Source organism: Scardinius erythrophthalmus, assembly GCF_964197995.2.
Source record: "Scardinius erythrophthalmus genome assembly, chromosome: 12".
Lineage (NCBI taxonomy): Eukaryota > Metazoa > Chordata > Actinopteri > Cypriniformes > Leuciscidae > Scardinius > Scardinius erythrophthalmus.
In genome coordinates, this window is record NC_138232.1 from 12797087 (window position 1) to 12823046 (window position 25960).

General features: G+C 36.1%; 1 protein-coding gene across 1 annotated transcript in view; it reads right to left on the reverse strand.

The window, feature by feature from the left end:
• Positions 1-6336: 6336 nt before the first annotated feature.
• Positions 6337-25960, reverse strand: part of oca2 (oculocutaneous albinism II) — a 105674-nt gene continuing 86050 nt past the window's right edge. The window contains exons 23-25 of the mRNA XM_081379746.1: positions 22673-22766; positions 21130-21223; positions 6337-7934 (exon numbers count right to left, since the gene is read on the reverse strand). Coding sequence (XP_081235872.1) covers positions 7847-7934; positions 21130-21223; positions 22673-22766 — 276 coding nt within the window. The 3' untranslated portion in view covers positions 6337-7846. The remainder of the gene's footprint in view (positions 7935-21129; positions 21224-22672; positions 22767-25960) is intronic.

Consider the following 25960-nt stretch of genomic DNA (forward strand, 5'->3'; position numbering starts at 1 on the left):
CAACGTTGAAAATGAAAATCATGTTTATGTCAGAATGCAATGTCAGATTGACGTTGATCTCCAACGTTGGACAGACGTTGTATTGTGGCTGAAAAAGAAAATCAGGTTGACGTCAGAAACCAACATCAGTCGGGTTCTGACGTCAACCCGACTTTTATTTTCAATCAATATCCAACGTCAATCTGATGTCGGGTTCTGATGTCAATCAGATGCAGGTTTCTGACGTCAACCCGACTGTCATTTCCAACCAAAATGCAACCCCTGCAACCAAAATCATCCACTGACTGATGTTACTTTCTACTCAAGGACCTTGACAGATTTGTAGTGGAGTAAAAAGTACGATATTTGTCTTTCAAATGTAGTGAAGTTAAAGTAAAAAGTTTCCAGAAAAAATAATAAAGTACAGATACTCAAAAAGTGTACTTAAGTACAGTACTCAAGTAAATGTACTTTGTTACTGTCCACCTCTGGCTATCAATGGCTCAAGCCTCCGTTACTAGCTCTAAAATTATGTTTTGGAATTAGCAACGGAGGCATGGGATGAGATGCGTAAGAAATTAGTCCTTTACACAAGAGCGTTTTAAGGACAAACACCTGACAAATAGAAAAGAATGCACGCCCGATGTGTAACGGCCATTCAGCTTCTCGTCGTGGCTGTATTACTACCTCGGGTGTGCATAGTTTCTAATAATTCAATGGACCGTTGTGAATTATTCCTTACATAACCTTGAGTGTGTAGTCTTTCTGTACTCTCTCTTACCTTGTTAGAATGTTAGCCTGCATGGTCTGTTTAGCGATTGTTTGGTTTAGAATGAGCTCTGGAAACATATGCTGTTTTTGGAATGAATTTCAAAGGTCATCCCTGGAAACACACAGAGGTTGCTGACTGACAGCGCCAACACTGATCTCATCTTGTGTCTTATTACTTTGCGCTTCTACAGGCCAAGGTTCGATTATTCAGAAACCTTCCACCGAGTCTCCCCTAAGCTCTAAACCCAACTTCTTAATTACAGTCGACATAACCCATTTAATCCCATTCTAATTAATACGGGACTCGGCATGCAGTAGTATTGGGGAGAGAAGGGCAATGAAAATTAGACACAGACTACAATCAGGGAGAGAGGAAACTCGGTCAGAGAGCTGAAAGGACAATTACAGTATCTGTCTTGGAAGAACAAAAGAATAACAGTTTAATTCACATTGTAAAACCGCCATGTCAGGCGAAGCCTCCTACACAGCTTACCGGGTATTTTTCCTATTCAACATCATGCATAAAGGAGATTACAGATTAGTCAAATGCTATATTCATATGCAAATGATGATACTGTATGTTTATGAATGCTTCTATATGCTTCCAAACAGCATCATTCATTACCCAGCATGCTCTCTTTAACCTCTGTGATTTGGCAATGCGTAAAAAAAGATCGATTCAACCGAGAGTTTACTCGAAATGAATGATGCATTTAGTCTCTGGGTCTGGTCTACTCAAAATAAGTAAAAATAAAGTTTTAAAACAGCTGTGTTGCTTAATATCTTTGTGGAAACCCTGATACACTTTCCCCAGGAATCTTTGATGAATAAAAATTGTCCAAAATAACAACATTTATTTGAAATATTATATATGGTAGAGCATATATTTCTAATATTTTTTCTTTGTATGACCCGGATAGTGAATTGTGAATTTTTTGGGACTCTGTGTTCTGCCATCAGTCAATCAGTGTCATAATTTTCCTTCAGCGATGTCAAACTGCCTTTTTGGCTCAGACGATTGGTTCCAAAAGTCCTGTCGTCTTGCACAAAGATTTCATATTGTGTACTAGCAGGCACTCCTCGACTAGGTAGAATGAACCTGCCTAAATATAACTCTTAGCACTCGTTTTATGTTCGGAATACTCTGGACTCATAGGTTTGAAGTAAATAAACTGAATTTAGATCTACTGTACAAGCTTCTCTGCCTATCAGTGAGTAAGGAGAGTATCTATTCCACTAATATAGATGGTGTCAAAGGGTTTAGATACTTACGAAAATGAATGACATTCGACAAGCTCAGACGAAACTTTCAGTTATGTTCTCACACGCAAGACTTGAGAGTGATTCACAGACTAGAACTAAAACTACAGGAATATGAGGTTGGAAAAGATCCAGATTCTTGCCTCCCTTAGGGATCAGCCCTCAAACAAGCGTAAAGCACGTAGATTAGATAGTGGGTGATGTAGCACCACAATAATGACTCATTCCGTGCTAACTAACGTTAATCACTGCTGGCAGCTGAGGTGCAGATCCAGCTCTTTAAATGGCATTTACATTACATATTAAGCCTTGAAAGGCTAACCTGGAAGAAAAAAACTCAGAGGGGGCACACTGAATGAAGGACAAAATTGCATCAGTTTAGCTATAATGAAATTGTATCTTCACGTGCTTTGTTGCCACCACCCAAAAGCCTGTTTAAGCCTTCGATAATGCAATTTCCTGACAACCTCACTGCCTCAGAGATGTGATTTTCACTTGAAATAAGAAAGAAACAATGTCATTTTTCTGTGAAATAAAACGGAAAACACAATACTTTACGGGCACTGCACCAATTGTGAGATTCCCAAAGGACTGACATGGCATGATGGCAAAACCACAACACAATTCAAACGGTGGCCTTTACTGGCTTTACTCTGAATCAAAGCACTGCAAAAGTTCCTTTTTTTGTTTGCCATACTGATGAAAACATTTGTGAGACATGGAGATGCGGTTCTATTTAATTTCAGTATGAAAAGAGAAAGAAAAGATTAATTTAACATGGAGTTCATATCATAAAAGAGATATCACAGAAATACAACAGCTAGATAGAATTACATAATAATATGAACAAATATTTGTACAGAAATATATATTGCTTTATTTTATAGATATATAAAACTAATTATAAAAGCAGAATAAAATATAGTATTTTGCATATTTACACATAAAAGAGGTTGTATAATACATTGACAAGCCACTCATGCCAATGACAGTTATTTAACCGGCGGAGTACCAGTATGGACTTGAAATCTGCCATCTTTGCTCATACCACAGAACGTTTTGAGTCGTAAATGCCATGTAAATATATTCACTCTGCAACTGGAGGGAAATGACATCCACAAGAACAAATCAACACACAGTCCCAAGCCCTCCATTAGTGACAATCCTGAGTTGTGACGTGAAAGAAAGTGACAGGAAAAAAATATCTCTGTCCATTTTGCGATTTTAAGAGCCCTTTAAAAAAAAGAAGCGGGCACTGGTGAAACCAGTCTACTACATTATATATTACCAATAATCCTGGTAACAATCTTGACCCTCCATTGTAGCTTATTTTTGTCTAATTTGCCAGCCAAAAGAAACTGAATTTACAGGACAGACTTGATCGCTAACTAGAACTGAACTTGAACTGATTGAATTTCCTCAGCTGGTAAAGCAAGTGCAATTTGCAAATACAAATCTGATAACATTGCAATATGTGGCAGTCAGTTTCCATACACTTTCTTAATGTTATGTCGGACATGCTAAAGATGATTGTTTTGTTATTATAGCCAAATAAAATGAGGTTGGGGGGGGGGGGTCATTCAGACTATCAAAAAAACAAATTGGTTTGATCGAATCAAACAAAGAAATGATCAGCAGCATCATTTGTATAGCTAAAAAGATCTGTTAAAAAAATATTTTTTTTTAGACAAATTCGTTCAAAAAACTCCCTTTCCATCAAATTCTGCAATAGACCATTTAACACACATTTCTAATCAGACCCTGGAACATTTCAGGAGCGTAACACCCCATGTTAAAAGCTATTCTCTGCAGCCATTACCCTAAATCTCTGCATTACCTTATTTGATAGAAAGCCAAGGGAACAATAAGCTGGAAACTAATGGAACCAGCTGACAAATGTTGCAGACAGAGATTCTAAATTCAAAAGATCAAGAAATGAATTGCAAATTTTTTAGCGTTGCTATGTAAAAGGGAACCGTTTAACATAGGAAAATGATCATTTATAGGTTTGATGGAAAATGTTTTGAATGGACAGTTTCCCTGTTAATATTGGTCAAAATTTGTTTCTTTTAAGTCTTATTTTGCATCTTATGTCACAGAGATACTGTAATACTGACACAGTGAAGTAACTCATGTCAGTATGCTAATGCTCTGAGTCTGAAACATACAGTGGATTTTCAGGAGATGAAGATGCTCAGCAGATGTTGCCATGGCAGAAGTGTTATCTTGCCATACGTGCATCTGTCTAGACCAGTGTGCATTATTCTGAGACTGACTCATAGGAGAACTGACTTACCTTTTAACATTCTCTCTTTCCCTAGGCTACACACACACACACACACACACACAAACTACACAAGAATCCACAGCCATGTACATACATATAAACAGCTACAGACAGTAGAGCTGTGCTATATGCTCAAGACCACTGCTGTAGCTTCTTGAGTTTTTTTTTTTTTTGTAGAACCAGTCATGGGAGGTGTAAAACAATACAAGAAAAAAAAAAATCAATGTGTATTATTACTCCAAATGCTGTTTTATTTTAGGTAAACAATGTCCCATATTTATTTGTCACCCATACAGATTGCTCAACATAATTGGAAAGATATTTTAGATGTTTAGAAGGTTCATTGTAGGTTTGATTTCCGTTTGATGATACTTACAATCTTCTCAGTTTCTTTGTCTGCTTGTTTTCTTCTGTATGGAAGCCATTTCTTCCTCATAAGAAAAAAATAAATCATGCTTTGGTAAATCAAAATTATAAGCTAAAGTCATAATTATGAGTAATTCTTTTTTTTTGGCATAATTAAGATATTTCATCTCATAATTGTCAGTGTCATCATTGACTTTTATATCGATATCAACTAAGACTTTCATGTCATGATTTTGAAATGGCGTTTTCGTTTCAAAACGCTCTCTGTCCACACTATTGTTTGTAAACGCTTTCCAGAAGTTTCTCATCCACACTGAAATGTCGGAAAACTCTAAATTCACCTTACTGCGTTACTCAAATGTGAGTAAACTTTCTGTCATCTTTGTAAGGCTGTGATATGAAGAGTTTGCAAAGTAACATATTTTAGCAACAGTGTAAAAGTGAATAGCACATAAAAGGCAACAGCAGTATAAAAATTCAAGGCCAAAATGGAGAGAAAAAGATGCGTTTTCAAACAAAACGTAGTGTAGCCAAGGCCTCAGTATGTCATAATTTCGACTATTTATGTCCAAAACATGTTTTTTTCTTGTGGTAGAAATGCTTTTGTCTTTCTGAAAAGAAAATATTGCATAGGGTGGTGGCTTAAACATTTAGCAAAAAAAAAAAAAAAAAAAAAATGTAATAGCTCTGTGCTTTTCCTTGAAAATATTAAAACTGTTGAGCTGAGTTAATTTGAGAGGCATCAAAAGTATTTGAAGATTTTACACTGCCAAAATAATAATTAAATCAGGTCAAAATCATACTTTTACGAAAGTTGTAACATTTCACTGCCTCTTATGAATTAAAGACATAACAACTTCCCGAAAAATATCTTTGACATATGAAATTGTTTAGGCATTTATGGAAACAAGGGAATAAGCTCTGGTTTCTGAGTGACTTCTCCATTGCCCAGTGTTGCCTGTGACATTTCATGGCTGCTGGATAATCAGCACCTCTTTGCCAATTTCATATCCTCCACCTCCAGCATTCCAGCTATTCCATGTACTAGTGTGGAGATACGCGTGCTCAACTTCACTCACTGATAATGCCCATTCAAGACATGTGACAAACAAACAAACAGGCAAATTACAATTACTGATCCACTTGCCATACAGATACACTGCATATCCCAAAATTCCAAGTTTTCCTGTATGTATGTATATTATATATATATATATATATATATATATATATATATATATATATATATATAACATAACATTTCTTATCTTTATTAATCTTAATGTCTTTTCCCCTTTTAAACTGAATGCTGTTCTGAGATGCATGATTGAGATGCTGGGAACAAAGAATCTTAGTACACACAGGTGTTTTGTCTGATGTTTCGACATTTGAATATAGCTGGTGCATGAAATATGAAATATATAAAAAAAAAGGCACTGGATCAAATTCTCAAGTGAAGGTTTGATGGTTCTTTTTACTGTACACTGGTTTTTAGTCCCAGTCAGAACATGTACAGACAAGCAACCAACTGATCATCTTTACAGGTTTTCAGCAAGTGTTCATAATGGGGGTAAAACAAAGAATTATTCACCAGGGGCAACATGAGTTATTAAGAAACATGGTAGATTATATTATTTACACATGACTATCCTTAAATATAATCCCTACAGGTAAATGGCAATATGGTATGATTAGTTAAAAATCAAACATTCATGTGAAGTTACAATTTACAGATTATTATTTATTTTTAATAGAGGGTTTCAGTAAGGTCCTATCTTATATGGTGGCATTTTTTGAGCTGCTTAAAAACATGTCTGGGCTTAATATAGAGATCATGGGGGGGGGGGGGGCATTATATATCTATTATATATCTATTACATATCTTGCCATTAATTTACTTTAAGTACTTACACATTTAATTCGTCATATAGCTGGTAGCTCTGTAGTGGATTGTGATAGAAATGATTAATTAGTTGCTGAAATGTCCAAATTAAAAAATGTTGAGCGCTGATTAAAACACAGGCCATCTAATGTATCACTGATTACAGAAACTCTCTATGCAATCAAACGCGAGATTTTCTTGTTGTTGCAAACAAAACAGAAACAGACTGAACAGAAAAGCCCATTACAGTAACACTTTCTATGTGTCCTGTATCCATAATGCATTATAGAGGTCTTCAGTTTTATAAAGGTATTTACATTTATACTGTAAATAACTGTAACCACAATTAATAGTTGTATATTTACGTTTAAAGTGCCTTAACTTTCATTGTTATTTTTTATCAGTGTTTAATGTGTTTTGGTTAAAAGTACAACAATTAATAGGTAGAGTAAGCATTATAATGTATTATAACTGTGGTTACAATGATTTACAACACAAAAACTGATTATAAGGTGCATTGCAAGGCATTATGAATACCACGTCATAGAACGTCATAGAAAATGCTACCCAACAATATTTTGTGAAAATGAAACTTTTGTCAGTAAAACCTTACATATAACATATCTTCTATCTGTACTTGGAGGTCACAAATAAGATGAAACAGTGCTGACCAGTTTTGTGAATTAGATAATATCTAATTAATTGCAGACTGTGATTGGTCTTGATTTTTTTAAGCTTATGCATAGCATTATTTAGACACTCTGAATATGCAAAATGAAGCAAATTATTTCAGTAAGTAATTAATTCATTTTATGAATTCTAAACCAATTTCAACATTTTAACAATTGTGGGCCACAGAGGATCCCTTTCAAAAATCTCTCAAAATGTAAATGTCATAATCCAAACTGTGCATCAATAAATAAGCAGATATCTGCATTATCTTGTATCTTGAATTTTCTGATTGTGTTTTTTCTTTTCTTTTCTTTTATTTTTGAGCAAATATAAATAGGTTTTCCAAAAACCTCTCACTCATTACATTGGTAGCATTATCACAAAACAACAGTAGCACCATAGCAGTGTGATACACCTGTAAGAATACAGCAGATAATCAGATGTTCCCATGGTTTATCTTGTCCGTACCTCTCTTGCATGTAAAGCTTAGTCTCTCAGGATGAATAATGTCTCAATGTGTAAGCCTTCATGGATCCATCCAAGAAGAACAGACATGAATTTGCATCTACACAAACACAAACCTGAAGACACACCAAAAGTCTTTCTGGCTCCCCATGTAGAGGGAAAGTTTATGTGTTCCAGCCAAGTCCGATGTGAGTTGCGAGCAGGTAGCACATGCCTATTGTGCAAGTCATCAGCATCATGGGGAAGCCCAGCCTGTGAAATAAAGCACAGTGAGAATTCATATTCTGAGTCCCTACATGAAAGTTCCTACCAAGGAAAATTTAACCTTAGAAAGTCTGAAAATCCCATACTGCTAGACTTAAAAAAATCAGTATGAAGCATTTGGGACAAGAATCTGTATTTTTCTTTATGAAAGACCACAGATATTCTTATGTCCCAATGAAGGCTCTTCCTCCACCATAACCTAGCATCTTCTTATGTTTCATACCAACTCCATCTTTGTTCCTCTTTCTATCAAATGACGATCTCTGAGCAGTTCCACGTTATTTCCTCTTCTGCAGTGCATTTGTTTATGCCTGTTTGTGTGTGTGTGTGTGTGTGGAATTCGATTCTGAACAGCAGGGGTCTCGATGCTCTCCCGCAGAGGAGCATGGCAGGCACGTTACCCGCTTCATCAAGTGGTATTAAAGTGTGAGTCTTTAAACATTATGGCAGAGTCAAAAGCAGAGGACAACAGCATTAAAGTATGATCTCCAGGCATTAACGGTGAAGTCAAAGGCTGGAGACGCAATAGACTGATGATACCAGTCCCCCCATTTAACGTAAGCTGCTTTCCTCAGCCTCTGTAAAGCCGTCAACTCTCAGAGACATGTGGACCGTCCTTGATGTACTCGCTTGTAAAAGCATCCATCTGGAGAGTGGAATTACCATTGTAATTACAACTGGACACTGGCCTAATCTCCACACTCGATCGGCATGCATCAGTGCCCTTCTGACCCTCGGTTCAACATGCTGCGTCTCTTCTGTCCATGAGGATTATACTGCATGCTGTCCAACCTCACTTATTTTCAGCAGAACTAAGAATTGCACATGGACACTCAGTTGAGTAAGTCAGTACAAAAGAAATCAACAAATTAAAAAAGAAAGTGGACAGATTATACAGGGAAAATAGCACACAGCAAACATAGCAAAAACTATATAATCTGTTTTCAAAACAATGTCTGCACCCAACCCTCCCTTTATCAAATAATCGAGACCAATATAAATGAGATTCTGTCACTATTAAATCACCCAGATGCCAATTCAAAACTGTGTGCTATTCTTTTTCTGTGGAACAAAAAGGGAGAATTTTAAAGCATCTATAGCCCTTGTTCCATATAACAAAGTTCATAATGTTCATGGCTGGTAGACTCCAATAATGACAGGAAATGTACCAACGTTTCGACCAGAACGTTGTCGTCAGACATCTTGTTTGCCTGACGAAGACCTTCGGGTCGAAACGTTGCACATTTTAACAAATTGATTTTTGGAAGCAGCAGTGGCAGTGTGCCGACTTCTTTTGTTTACTTTATATTAGAGTATTTAGGAAACTTGTTTGATTTTTTGCAAGTGTGCTTGGTGTAACCAAAAAAGCAGAAATTACGCACTGCACCTTTAAGTAGCAAATCTGTGTCTTGTTTTTGCTCAACAGCCTTCTGATCTGAGTCTGCTCAGACTCTTTTCACAAAACACTAAAAATCCACATGCAATTTTAATAATTTCTGTTCTGTTTACTTCGCTGATAGTTCATAAAAGCGCCAGGTCTTGTTGCTGAATAAAAGTCCCATAGAAAGGGATTCTGGAATGAATAAATGAGTGAAAAAGCTGCTGAGATGACGAAGCACTTGTGAGGATGAAAGCTCTGGACATCCATTTAGACCGAGTGCATACCTTCAGCAGCCCAGTGGATACTGACTGAGTGCATGGGTAAATACAGAACATTTGGGGCATAGAGAAATCAACAAGCTAGGAAGAGCAAGTGGGCACTGATTGAGAGGAAAAGAGAGGGAGGAAGATGGAAAGCAAATGGATGATAAAAAGAGCGAAATAATACATAAACGGGTCAGAGAAGCAGAAACAGGGTTTCTCATAATGTTTCAAATCACAATCTCAAGCAACTCTTGTCAAAAACAAATGTGCTAAGTTGAGGTGTTCCTTAGGCTCAAACAGTATAGTCACAAACTGTATAACTTAAGTGCACTTTTTCAAGATGCATAAATGTAAAATTGTAAAACTGAAGCCATTTTAGTTTGTCTCCTTAACACAAAAAAGTATAAAATTAGCAATCAAAATAATGATTCGGTGAAAGAATCAACAAACAGAAATAGGCTGTTAAAGCATACAAATCTAGAAAGAAAATGAAACATGAAGGTAACACAATCGCATTGGAAATTAACTAAGCGTCCTCCCGTGCCTCCTGTCCTTTATTTCATCTATTTCTAACATTCTCTAAAATTAGATTAGATTATTCGAGAGCACATATTTAAGGTCAAGTATTGCTAAGATCACAGCTGGTCCAGAAAACACGCCAGGTGTTCAGTATCCAGAAGGCAAGTGGCTAAATGCTGGATTGCACAAGGAACAGGTGTGTATTAGCTGTATACGGCATTTGTGTGACATACATCAAAGCAGGTGCACGTGCCTCGGGTTGTGAGGGCAGGTCAGGTGGCTAATGCACAATTTGAGTGATGTGAATGAAGCAGCCAGGTGCCTGATTCATAAGAAGTCAAGTGGACAAATCGATGTGCACCGAAACACAGAGTATCCAGGTTGTGAGTTGTACAACCTGAAAAGCAGCTCCACATGTGGTTTGTTAAACTGTCTGAATAAAATAAATAGCACATTAAATGGCACTAAGTACTACATAAAGCTTCCTAAAATAAAATTCATGTCTTTAACAGCCTAATAAAAGGAAAAGTAATGTGACTAAAGGTGATACAGTCCATTATGACCATGTAGAAGACAACAATAACTTCAGTGCATGACATTCACATTTATTCATTTAGCAGATCTTTTCTCTTTTTTTTCTCCTTTTCTTTTTTCTTACTACAGGAACAATCACAGTAACCTTAGTTTAAATACCTTGCTCATTGATAACAAGGCAACTCATTAATTGTTCCTTAGGTTCAAATCTACTTTTCAATTATAAACTTAGATATTTTACCATAACAACACCTTACATAACAAAAAGCTTTGAGGTGTCTCAAAACTGGAACCCTCATTGTGGGATGCTCAAAAAACAAGTTGAGGCGCAACAGGCAAATAAGACCATCTGAATGCATGGCCTGATCTCATAAGAATTTGTGGTAATATGTAACATGTACACATACATGCACATATTTTTTTGTATTTACAGAAACTTACAAAATGGATATATTGAAAGCTTAAAACATTAAAAAAGGACTTGCATATGAATAGCTTTAAAAACATAAAACTGCTTGTGAATCCCATAGTAAATCTATTTGTAAGTCCATTTTACAATTACACAGATATTTCAACCATGTAAAATGTCTAAGAGGTTAATCCACAGCATGCAAATGGTCTTTAAACCTAAAACATTTGAATTATAAACTCAGATTTTTACCTCTAAACTACAACATCTATATGGCATGAGCTAAGAGGAAAAAAAATGGGTTGAGGAAAAAACAGATGATTCTTTTATCCATTTTGTCCAGCCTTCCTTTCTCAAGGCCATCGACTACGTGGCACATTTTGTATTAAAAACCCTTGATATTTCAAACATGTGATGAGATCAGAACAGCTATCTGCCACAATCTCACCCACTCTCACAACAAGATTGCTGATGTACACAACATTTCCTTACGACCGTGAAAACCCATTTCATGTGGCTCAAAAAGCATCAGAATGAGCTTTTTTGTTATAAATGGAGCAAAAAAAAAGTAGAAAGCTTTTTTTTTTTTACTAGTGAAGGAAATTACTTTTTCAAAGTCACACAAAGACAGTACTGAGTGGAAATTAAGGTCAGTGTTGATTAGGTCTGATATTTCAGACATTATTATAAATGCCATCATTGTCATCATTCAGTACTTTTCAATAGGGACACACCAGATGGTTTGTCATTTGGACATCCACCATTATATTATATGCCAGTATTAGGGGGCACATGATGGATTTTGAAGGCCAAAGTGGCTTGGCATGGTGCTGGGAATAACAATGTGATCCAAGCTCTGGGTTTGTTTGTACAATAGGCCATGATTGCCCATGGTTGCACACACATATGATGCTTCTCTCCTCTGTACAAGCACAGAAATACAACTATATTCACACCAACAGATGGGGGAAAGAGACAGACTGGGAATGGAAAATATGGATGTGCAAAACTACATATCAAAATTGGCAAGTAGGTTGAATTTCTGAACAATTTGTTTACAAGTCGTATTAATATTAAGAAGCCCTAATTAAGCTGTTTTCGGACACCAAATGGACACATTTCTTGGGTATGTTTACAAAAGAGTGGTGTAAAAAAAAAAGGGTGTAAAAATGAGGCAAACAAGCAATGAGCAATTCCACTCACTACAAAAAAGAAATAGAACAATGTTTTTCATTAGGTCCATTAGATCAATCTGGTCTCTCTAGGGATAAAGGTCTCTCTAGGTCATATAAGTGAAACTGGGTGAAAATCAAAAAACAGGGACAGAAATCACAAGGTTGAAAATACAAGCTTTCTGTATCTACAGTAGATGAGGACATCACAATGCTTGAACTAATTTAATTAATTGAGTAATTCAAACCCAGGATATGAAAAGAACTAATTTGGTAGCATGTTAACAAGAGAAAGAAATATTTTTCTTTCTACAATATTGTTGGAACCAATTAGGTATCCATGTTCTTTCAGAGAGCCAGCTGGTTTTGAGAAGTGAATGATCAAATGCACTTCTGGTAAAAATGCCCATATTGGTGGGATATTAATGTAAAAAAAAACAGAATAAATAAATAAATAAATAAATAAATAAAACAGATGTGTCAAAATATTGGATATCTACCATTAGGCCTTGAATTGCAAATGGAGCTGAAATATGTCATATTATTGACAAACTGTATTAATTTATTTCTTTGATCTTTACTGATTATTTATTGGAATACCTTGTTGAACAATTTGAAGCAATATTTACTTGAAATATTGAAGGCTATATGCCATTATATATATATATATATATATATATATATATATATATATATATATATATATATATATATATATATATATATATATAAAATAAAGGAGTATGTTCAATAGCATATTTGATTTGGAGTGGTATTGAAAAATTGTGCAAACAAAAAAACTGAATTCCAAATCATATATCAAACAAAATAAAACTTGTTAAATTAATAAAGAAACCGAGCAACAATCAAAATGCAGTTAAATGATAATTCCATGTTCTCCATTAAGATTTATATCTAAACTAATTGAATGTATGGAGTACACAAATGGATGGTTGTTCTTCTGAAAGCCTGAATCTCTCTAACACACAGACTCAAACGCGGATCTTTCTTTGCCGTGCTGTAAACCTGTATACCCAGGTGTGCCACTTAAATTCCCTCCCTTAATTACAGAAGCCTGACAGCATCCATCATGCTACCAATGTGACTACAGCAGGAGCTATAAATAGCTCCAATCTAGGTCCTCCCTATCTGCAATAATGGGCTTCTAATCATTTGCCAAGACTCGCCTTCAAACACATACACAATATCGCACAAGGCTTGAGGTTGACAGCCTTTAGAAGTACAGAACCTTAATGGACCAGTGACTGCAACATCAGGATCAGGATAAACTTTTAAAAGCCTTTTTCTCTTTGTTCTAAATGAATTTTAAAGAGGAAATCCATTAGCATGTAGTCCGATTTCTAACAAGCATTCCTAGGTGGCCAAGACTTTTACAGCGCTTCAAACAAATGGAAAAGGGGTATAATTTGACATGGAGAGGGGGTCTTATTGCAGCACGGTGATAGTATGAAACTTTGATCATAAAAGGTCTGAATGGGCAGAAATCAAAGATATAGCAAAAAACTATTGCATAAAGGTGCATGTACTCTGAAAAAGAAACATTTAAGTGGCTCAGTTCTCAACACTTACAGGCCAACTGTACTATTATAATCTCTAAGCACAGCATTAGAAATGGACCCAGAAACAGTTGAATGACTTTGATAATCTCAGTACAATCTAAGTGAAATTTAATCTTTCAATAAAATCAAAGCAGTCATTCAGCAACAGTCCGAGTAAGTAGCCTAACAGACCTTATTCATGATTTACCACACAGCTTTATCAAGCACACTATCTAAAAAAAGAAAAATCAAATCATGAAAGAAAGAAAGAAAGAAAGACAACTGACTACAAATCAATTATTCTGAATTGTAATTTTACGATTGATGTGCTTAAGGGTCCCATGAAATCACTTGATGAGCTGAGTTTTTAAAAAAGAGGAAGAAAAATGTAGTTAACTCATATCCATGAACTATGATTTGCTACAGTGCATGCTGGTTGGTCACAGGAGGCTCAGTCTCATAGAGAGCACTGGATTGGGCTAAAATCTGTGGCACACCATGAGCGATCAATATTTGATTCACATTCCTGGAAGAGAAAGACTATACATTTTAAATGCGTATCTGCTAAAAGTGATTTTTGTCAATGTTTAAGCATACACTAGCACATATAGATGGCCTCAGAGCTAACATACATATAATGTGTATTCCATATTTTATTTTTCTACAAATTCTAAGGGAATTCTGCATGCATAAACCATGCTTTGATTTAGCATTTGTGCCACCAATAAAATCTAAATCTATGTACAGTAGTTCTAAAGAACACTTCAATGCATTGAAAACTAAAGAAAATAATTCAAGAAAACTTTTTATGACAACTTTTTTCTTGAATATCTCCAGCTTATCTTTATCACTTTTGTTTAAAACTTGTTCTTGAAGGACAATACAGCTTAACAACTTTATCTCAGCACTTTTGCAACTCTTTGGATTGATAGATTAAGGAAAGCACCAAAAGAAAAAACTCAATGAAGTCACATCCATGTTTGAATGTGTCTGCTCTCTGTTTTCTTTTTATGTCCCAGCCTGCCCTGCACTAGACCTAGAAATGTTTCCTTAAACAATACGCTATACAACAATGAAACAAACTGTTTTATTGTTGTAAAGTACATTCGATATTGTCTTAAAGCCAGAAGGTAGCAGAAGGTGCCTGACTGAGGCTGTGAAAAAGATTTGCTCTATTATTTTCTCTTTTGTACAGCTATTACATCTTGAGGAAAGGATGTCTGTGGTGGTCCATGCAGAATGGGATTCATTGTTCCTGATTTACCATACAGGGTAAGTAAGTGAATCAGTGCCAAATGCAAATTACAAACCCTGCAGTCTCCAAGCACAGGTTATGGTTTTGTGTGTGACACGAGGGTATCAAGACACAGCGGTTGAAAATGGGAATGCTAATTACATCGCATGATGTGGGAGATCTGCAGAAGAGGAAAGCGAGGCTTCGTCTATTAGAAACAACAGAATGAGGCCCTTAAATTAGCCAGTATTGTCTCTGTTGTTTTTAGTTACACCGACTGTTTATCTGCCCTGAAGAAAGTCGATGGTATTCATGGATTCTTTGCTGGAAGTGTTTTGCAATAGACTCAGTTTAATTAATTCAGCAGCATTAATGAAAATGCTGATGCATTTGTATGCAAATGCACACATTTATATTTATACCTATCTTAATCTAAACCACATTCACACACATACAGATGCAAATATATATCTTGTATAAAATGCATGCATTACTGAAACTAAGTTTTCCTTTCATTGAAACTACCATTTCAGAGTACTGTGTATGGATTAAGCACAAGAGAATAAAAGTAAGGAAAATTAGGAAGGGTGCATGTAAATAATCATTAAAATAACATAATAAAAAATTATTAAAGCTAAAGTGTGTAATTTTACAACACTAGCACCACCAAAATAATATAATATAAAATAATATAATATAATTTATGCACACACACAGACTTAGGCTCTAAAGGTGTTGAGGTATGAAATGAAATAATATTAAAATATTTACAAAATATATAGTTACTAGTTACTAGTGTGCTAGTCAATTTAACTATGTTAGACTGGTCTCTACACGAGAGCAGCTTCTTACAATTTTCACTAATGTCTTTTCATCAGTGTAAAGCAAAAAGAAATGCAGTAGAGTCTCTAACTACTCATTCTCATTTATGTCTCTTGCTGACCTAAAAGGCAAGTAAATACAAAATATGTTCGCAATCAAACTGTTATGGTTAATTTATCTATTTATTCTTATTTATTCTTATATATTCCACCAGGTTCTTCTCTTGAGAGCTGCTCAGGTCACACTTGTGTGTTAAGGTGTCAGGAGGCAGACTTAAAGCCTATCAATAATGAGGGATAGCTGCATATAACATGGAATTACAAGCTCTGCATCATTAAAGTTTTATAGCTGGTCAGAATATGTCTCCGTATGTCACTTCATTAATTCAGCAGTTCACTCAGAGAGCTTGGCCAGAGATGGAAAATGCCACACGGAGATGGATGTTGGAAAGAGAAAAAAAAGTGCTCAATATAGGCAACTTGCCCTGGTGTGATAAACATGCTCCATTTAAGAGCAGGTCCCCAAAGCCTTGGTCATTCTGACTACCCTCCTCATGCCAAACACAGTCAATGATGGTTTTCTAAGAAAAAGTATATATGGAGGTCAGAGAGACAAGGCTGCAAAGCAAAGCGAGTCATCACAAGCCAATATCACCTCTATTGGGATAGGCTAGGGTGAGTGGAAAAGAGCAGGAGACTGACAGGAAAAGAGAGTGATGCAAGGTTTAATAAAATCGGGACTCATCTGAACACCAGTGAAAGACTTTCTGTCACTTACAAATACAGAGATCAGACCAAGACTTTTGGAGCAAGTAGAAAGTTTAGATTAAATTAATTTAATTGTCAGAGAACAGTAGGGAATGCAGTGTGGACACTTTTATACTTTCATAGAAAAGTAAAAAAAAAAACACACTATTATACAAGAACTGACTGAGCTGGACGATGACATCACGGTTTACTCCAGAGTGGCTATATATATATATATATATATAAATTAACTAAATTAATAACTTTTTTAAAACAAAAATGAAACATCACTGAACTTACTTAAGCTGGACTGTGACGCTATTTTCTTCTGGAAACAAACTTTTTTGCATTATTTTCCTGTTACCTCTGTAAAGCTGCTTTGAAACAATCTGTATTGTAAAAAACGCTATATAAATGTGACTTGACTATTGTAATAACATGGGTAAATTGTAAATATTCTGTATACGCTGTAAAAAGTGATCAGTTAACTTAACTTTAAAAAAAGTGAGGAAACCAGGTGCCTTAAAATTCAAAGTAAAGTAAATAAACTTCATGCATAATTTAAAAAAGAAATTAAGTTATGTGAAGATAACTTATTTTTTTTAAATACACAAAGTTTATTTACTTAAAAAAAGGGAGGAACCCGGGCGGTTGCATTAAAATTATTAAGTTAAATCAACTGATCACTTTTTACAAATGTAGTCAATGAGCTGTCTAACCTACTAGCATTTCTTTATTTATTTATTTATTTATTTTTTAAATTGAACACGCTGTTTAAAAACGCACTGATCTACATGTATGTATGCAGTAGAAATTGCACACACACCGAAACATTCAGGAGCATAGAAACAGGTTTTCAATCTCTGCCCCGTGAATTTTATAAATAAAACAGTGTTGCTACTGAAAACTACATACAAATTTTCAGCAACGAGGTGATAACTTTGCTGTTTTTGTCATAGCTTCACTATTACACAGAGATGCTGTACAGACACAGGTAATTCACAATCTTGTTAATTAATTCGAATTCATCCAAATATAATCTAACCGCACAATTTTACTTCAGAGTTCTAGATCTAATGAACTGTAGATCTGCTGGTCTATATCCACTCAATCAGATTTTACACTGCAAACATCCATGTCCGCTTTTAACTTATCCGTGCTGGCAAATAATCATTGTACCACCCGACGTGAATTATATAAATAATTTTAATAGCACAGCCACTCAAAACCCTAGGGTAACCCTAGCGATTAATGTAAACACAGATATCGGATACCAGTCATGTCTAATGAGAATGTAAACAGGCGTGACAAAAAAAAAAAAAGAATTTGGTAGTACATTAGCTAAAAATTCAAACAAAAAAGTGTGGTGTAAATATTAGTTTACAAATCAGGAGAGGAACATTGTAGAGGAACGTTGGCTGCTTTGCGATCAGTGGTGCTCTATCACTAGTTTCTAACCAGAGCACCAGAGAAAGTATCAGTCCCCTCTTCATCCCCATAGCAACCGACCAATCAGCCAATTACCGGCTGAGCTGAGGACTTACCCATTCATCACAAAGTTCTAACCATTACAGGGCATTCAAATGAAGCCCCAAAATGCAACAAGTGAAAATTCCAGGATTATATCGCAATTTTTCTACTTCTGGCTGGGACTGTACCTAAAGTGGTATAAAAGCGGTTCAGATGATATGCAGCAGTTGATAAGGATGACTTGGATTCTCTGTGAGAATCAGGCAGGAGGGAGGTTATTGATGAATGAGCAATTACTCAAACATCTGCTGCCGCCCTGTTTGTTTTCCTAGCACTGCCAAAAAAATAAGATCCCAAAGGCGATTCCCTCCTCCCTCACCCACCCCGCTGCCACCAGCCCATCCCTATTTGGCTCAACCCGGAGTCACCCAGATGCTCTACCTGCCTCTGGACAGTGCTATGGGCCCTAGAACAAGGAAGGAGAGAATATCATGAGTGAAAGCAGAATCAGAAGCAAGTGGCAGCTATTCAAAAAGTGTAGCGCGAGGCAGAATCTGGGGTTCTTGCTAACACTAGGACGGATTGGATTCACTGCAAGATTAGCTTGAATTGATCTACCTTATCTCCCTGTCTGATGTGCAGTTTAGACTGAGCTCCCGTTCCTTCCCTGTGTTGAGCTGTGAGGCCTTGGGCTCTGTCTAATGCCAATGATTTCTCCTGTTTCAGGGTTTAAAAGTGCCATGGCCACTCAGACAGACAAGAAAAAGAACCACAAAATAGATTGCTTGAAAATGAAGATGGATTGTTAATGTTATGTTAAAATGTTAATTATTTTTACTTATATTATTTTTACTATATATATATATATATATATATATATATATATATATATATATATATATATATATATATATATATATATATATATAATGTATAATGGATATATAAATAAATAAAACATATACATAAAAATATTAAAAAGTGTATTTTATATATATATATATATATATATATATATATATATATATATATATATATATAAAATACACTTTTTAATATTTTTATGTATATGTTTTATTTATTTATATTTATATATCTATTATACACATACACACAAATTTAAACTTATTGTAAAGTGTTACCATCAAATATTTAAACAATATATAATATGAACAAATTATTAACATTACAATATTTGTAATGACATAATAATCTAATAAAAAATATAATATGCCAATTAATTAACAGAATTAATTGCAACTAATTGCATAACTCAATATTTGCTAAGAAAATCCACCACATGATCATTTAAAAGACATTTAAACAACAAAACAAAATACATTATTGGCAAATGACGGCATTAAATAAAATAAAATAAAAAATAAAATAAAAGAATAATTAGAAATTAATGGAGAATAAGCCTCCATATAAAGTATAGGGGGTTGAGCACATTTCAAAGCAAACTGTAAGTAGCATGTAAGTAAATCCAAAGACACAAAGTCCCAAAGGTATCAGTAAAAATGTGAAGTGCCTTCATGTCTGGCTCTGTGCTAGGCATGTCTAAACTTCCTTTTCAGATTCTATATACTGCGATTGAAAGACCCCACTGTCTCCCACCGGGATCATTTCACAGTCCAATCAGATGTGCATTCAAGTTCCTCTTTTTCACCATTGACCACCAACACCCCACCAACTGGGAGAAAGCCAGATATCTGTATGCATCTGCATGAGCATGGAAAGCACTTCCATCGAGCAGGTGGTAACAAGCAGGGAGAACCGAATCAAAAGAGAGTGTGAATATCTTCGCAAGCCTCTCACCAAGAGGTAATCAGCGAGCGGCTCCTTTTCCACATTCAGATGTATTTGTTGACACGCTAGAGAGTGCTTGAAATCAAGCTGTCTTAAGAGTCTCTCTAAAACTAGATCTGTCACTTCTTAAAAAGAGAGGCGCACTTAAGGTTATTTTTGGAACATGGCGAACATGCTCCATTTACATTGATTTTACACTAAACATGTAAAGACAAATGTGTTCACAACAACAAATTATATTAATACAGAGGACTTACAAGAAAGTTTGTATGTTGTGCTTCTCTTTTTTAACTCTAGTTGCATACTTAGTCAACACTGGTAGCGACAATAAGTAAACAAAGTAGAGTAACCAATAAGTACATTTACATATAATCAGATCAGATTTTTGCATATACGAGCTACAGTCTTCATCTCACAAGGCACAACAGCTAATCAAATATTTAAAGGATCAAATAGTCGCCTGTGTTTTTCAGAGCAAGCGCATAATAGCAAGACCAACTATAATGTGATAAAAATATATACATGCTGGACAAAGCTGAACTACACCTTCCATTATCTCAGTCCTGTTAGTACGACAGTATGATTTCAGTCAGACTAAAGCATTTACACAACATAACATTTACATAAATGAGGAGCTTGTGTTGGGTGCCATTTTGATTGTAACTGACGGTTCTGTTGTTCTCTTTGTGATTTTGATATTGCTCCACTTTTAAATGGTGTATTTTATAATGTGAAGACTAGAGAAGGGAGAACATAACCAGAAGCAGATGCCTGTGAACAGTGTGCCAGAGTTTGCCCTGAAACAGACCTCCTAAGTGTCACTTAAGCTACCACAGGCCAACAGCTTTCCCTGAAGAGTGAGAGTACATGAAAGGCTATAAACATCTGGATATAAAGCTTGGGGATTGACTCTTGCACTAGAGCATGCTTGGGTAATTTTAGCAATCTGTTAGCAATGCTAGTTTTGACAAAGAGGAAAACATTTTTCATTACTGTAAGAGTCGGGTGCTCATTGAAGCTTATTCTGGCTAAGAACTGCCCACTTAAACAGAAACAGACTACCTGACCAAAATGTCAAGCAACCAATCTTAGAGCATTAAAAAATGTATGAAAATAATGGCATGACTTGTCTCTTTAAAAGACACTAAAAACAGCAGAAAATGTGTGCAGAATTTGAGATCAATTTCCTACCACAGTTGGGCACAAAAGATTCTATATTTTTAATAAAACCTGTGGACGAATACATTTGTGCTCAATATAAATACCTGAAGAACTCCATGAAGGAAAATCCATAGCCATGCTGTTCAGCAATCCCAGCACACACTACATTAGCAGATGCTCCAATCAGTGTCCCATTTCCTTTCATAGAAAGAGAAGGAAAAAAAAGAATGACTATCTTGGATAACTCTGATAGCCTGAATAAACATAGACATCCTGAGAATTTGTAAATGTTTAAATAGCACTACATGTCCTCTACAAACACAGCACTGCACAAACATGGTTCTTTATAAATGAATATTAGAATTGATTTGGTGCCAATGTGCACAGCAGATTTTGTTATGCTGATTGCAATTTAAAGTTCTCCACTGTGCAATCATTCCTGTTGGAGTATCAGCCATGAAATGACCTCCAGTGCTAAACTGCAGAGGTGATTAAGCAAGGGTTTCTTTTGTAGTGCTTCCTTTGGTAATGCATTGCACAACGAGGGACTTCTGTCCCAACTCAAATAAAAGGCATACTAGTTTTCTGATGAAGGACAGAGGTCGTCAATTCATCAATAGCATGTCTAAATTTTTTTACTCTGGAGTGTCTAGACGTGTTCTTCAATTTATTGTCCTGCCTCTGATCCAGGTGCCTTCATCAGTTGTAGTACGGGGAGATTCACAGACATTTAATCCCACACCTCAATCTCATAAGACTTGCAAAACTGGGATGAAACTGCCAGTGTGATGTACCTTTAGCATACGGAAAGCTTCTGTTTTAGACTCTGGCCAGGTAATTTACATTCCTTTATCATTCAAATGAGTTTGAAACAATCATAACAGTATGGTAATTAATTATTTAAATGTATATTTTACACAAATTACAACATAATGTAAGACAATAAAAAGGACAACAAAAAATGTAGGTTAATATGAAGGCTCTTGATTCCTTCACAAAAGTATTGCCAACAAGTTTTCAGTTTAATTCCTAAATGTCTTATAGGGGTTGACGTTTCTAAAGGCAGTTTACAGCTATAAATCTGCCATTTCCTAAATGATATATTTCTTAAAGTGTGTTTTTTGGCCTTGTAGAAGAATGGTCTTGAAATGAAATGTTCACATTTTAAAAGGTGTCCATGTGACAACAAAACCAGAAGCCTGCCTTGCATTCCATGGATCGATACTAGAGCTAACACATCTCATGTGGTTAGACTGTAGGTCTGCCACATCTCTCTCCGTGTCCTTAGAGCCAAACAGGCAATGAGGCATTTTCAGATGGCCTTGTAAGCATACAACATTTGTAAATATAGAGCAATTTATTAAGCTCTCTTGTGCTTTGAAAGCAAGTGGAATTGAAAAACTACAGGTTATTAGGAATGACATGATGCAATAAAATAAGGCCTGTTCTCTGATTTGAAAGTATTAATTACTAGCATAAAATAGTAAGGTATATCTCACAGATCAATTCAAATGAAGGATGTCTTCTAAAGGCAGTGGAAATTTCAGTTCATCAAACCTCTTAAATCAAGGTTGCTGTAATAGTATGTTTGTTTTATAATGCAGTTATACAATATATATAATACAGGGGAAAAAATAATTAACTGACCTCCAAGGCAAGCTCCCATAGCCAATGCAAAAATGAGAGGTTTGATTGGCAGGTTGACATCGGCATCTTGACTGAGGTCTATAAGCACAGGAATCTATGGGGGGAGGGAGGGAGGGGGGGGGGGGGACAGACAGAAGGCATAAATAACCTGATCATAATTCTCATAGGCAATGTACATGAAGGCTGAACAATTAAGCACTGCCTATTACAAATAGTCATCTGTCAAAAACTAAGCATTGTAAATGTCAGGGTCATGAAGAGTGTTGTATTCAACAATTTTGACAGCCGTTCAACCTATTAGCAGATTGAGTCATATTCTACTACAGCACAAGTCAACAAGAAAATCAATAGTGGATGACATTAGATTTGTTCCCCCTTTTTCCTCTCTTTCTGCACAGACACACAGTTCGAAAAAACAGCAAATGAAAACCTCATGAAACAGCATGCATGAACCAAGCTTCACAGCACTGGCCCAGGCATGAAATCTACACAGATAAAATCAAGACAAAAACACTTATTGCTCCACAATGGCTATAGATATTAGTACTTATCATGAACATATAACGGTGAGAAGCAGAGAATGCATCCCTGTGGTGACAAGAAGCACGTATGCATCCATTTCTCATAAGCATTCGATCTACCAGTGTAGCTTAATTTAAAGATTGCATATTTGCAGAAAATGACTTCTGCCTCGAAGATTTCAGTGTGTAGCCACTTGTCTGCGACACGCTGGCCTCCCAGCTAACAGCGGCTTCAACTGCAATCGACTTGAATAAATTACACAGCACAACTGTGATTACATTTTCTACTACATTTGCCATCCGGTTCATTCAGCTGTGGCATCGCCACCGTGGATGAGAGGGCACCAAGAGCCAAAGCAACCATACACTTGTGCTGACAAGAAAATAGCAGTTTTATGTTTGCAGTGGAGCGCAAATAGCAAATTTGAATCTGTGTGGAAAATCCTAACTTGACACAGGTGGCATAGAAACATTTTCGCAGATCTCAAACATGATCTCTGTAATCATAACTCATATTAGCCTATTTATTATACATAAAACAGCTGTTTGATAATTAATGTGGATTAAACTTTCATTAAGTTGTCTACACAGGAACAGCTGCGAAACAAGTTTTATGGGGACATTTCTTCTTTCCTATGGGGACATGTGAAGAGATCAGTTTTATATCTAAGGGATAATGAACAGCCAGACAGGTTTAAATCAAAAAGTAACCCCCAACAGAGCATGTTTTGCATAATGACCAAAGATATATTATTTGTATGTATAATTAATTGTTATCAGTCAGATGTGGATGTCAGTGATTGTGTCATGTTTAAAAATGTATAGAATACTCAAACTGAACGCACTGTGTCTTATACGTGCCTAGACATGACGAGCACATGAAGGCCAATTTAAAATTGCTTTATGCATGGTGTGATATGGAGTCAATATAATGCAATTTAAAATTCTGACCACAGAAAAGCACAGACATTTGCTGTTTAGACCAGCATGCAATTCCATGCCGCTATATTCTAGTTAGTACTGGTTTTCAGCAAAACATTGTCTTTCTAATGAAGCTGGTTGATCATAACGAGACTTGAATCAGACCTCATAACTAGCTTAACCAAAAAGTCTGATTACTGTTAAATCTCATTACTCATAACTTTTAAAAGAGTAGTTCACCCAAAAATGAATTTTCTGTCATTAATTACTCACCCTCGTGTCGTTCCAAACCCGTAAGACCTTCGTTGCAATGACGTTGCTGCCTATGGGTGGGACAGAAAGCTCTTGGATTTCATCAAAAATATCTTAATTTGTGTTCCGAAGAAGAATGCAGGTCTTACGGGTTTAGAGCGACATAAGGGAGAGTAATTAATGACCGAATTTTCATTTTTGGGTGAACTACCCTTTTAAAAGTTATGAGTAATGAGATTTAACAGTAATCAGACTTTTTGGTTAAGCTAGTTATGAGGTCTGATTGAGCATACCAGCACTTTTCAAGAGGGCAGTTCAAAATAACTGAATGCATGCTGATTTTTGTTATTGGTGGAGTTCGAAACAGGCACATTCTGTGCTCAACAGAAGTGAAGTGTGTGCCTAACTGCATGGCCTTTTTAGATTCAGATTGTTAGAGGGCACTGCTGAGACGTTTTTTCTGTATTTATACAGTGATGAGTCCTGCAAAATCAATGTGATCCATTACCACCACAGGTGTACGCTGAGCTCAAGTCCATTTCACCCCCTTTATCTCTTCTTTTTTGACAAAGCGAGAGAAAGAGACAGACAGTGAGAAAGAGAATGAGACAAAATAAGAGAGCTGATGGTCAACCAGTGGTCAACTAGTCCAACAACCGACTAGTCGAACAGTAAGACCTTTATGTGAACGCTCCCTAAGAAACATATATAATCGGGTTCAGATTAACTGGCTAATTCAAGTAATCAACTAGTCTTTCAGGCAACCTAACAACTAGTTTTAAAAATATGTAGTTTCGCACATCCCTACTACACATGAGAGACGAGAAAAAGAGAGAATGCAAGTAAGAAAAGAGGGCAAAATAGACAGATCAAATGAAACGTGTGGAAAATGCTGGAGAAGGAGGAAATGAAAAGGCTTTTGAAATGCTAAGTGATTTCTGGAGTGACTTGTCTCTTCATCTGCCCTGCATTCTTCCCTTCTGCTCATTTGGCAGTGAGCGATTGGCAGCACAGCTCTGTCTGTTTGGTGGCATGTTCATCATATCAGCTCACAGCACGTGTTCCTTCATGATACACATGATTCATGTGCTGCTCTGATAGCACATCATCACTCACTATAATGTTCCTCACACGTATTGAGGATAAGATGCAATATTTTCACCTATTTGTCAACAGAACATGGCCAGTTGACAAGACATGTCAAGCAGTGATGACAGTGTCGTGAAAAAGAGACGTGAAAAAGTTAACGTCTTAGATCTCATGTCACTTCCGGTGTGAGAACGCTGGGCGCACTTGTGCTGCCGCTTCACGCTGATACCTGTTTGTCTGCTGTTGTTACGTCTGTTTTTTGGATATGTTTTTTTTTCTTGGATTATTCACTGGACTATCTTACACTCCTGAAACACTTTTTGGATTCTTCACTGGACAATTTACACGCTCAAAAGTTTTTGGATAACTGACCTGGCTGTTTCCGTGATCCTGTCACACTGATCGGCTACGAGCCCTCTCCATTACTATCCTCATATCCCCCGCGACTCCTGATACTGTGAGTCTCCCCTCTCTTTATCATTTTGTGGTGTCAATCCTTGGTATG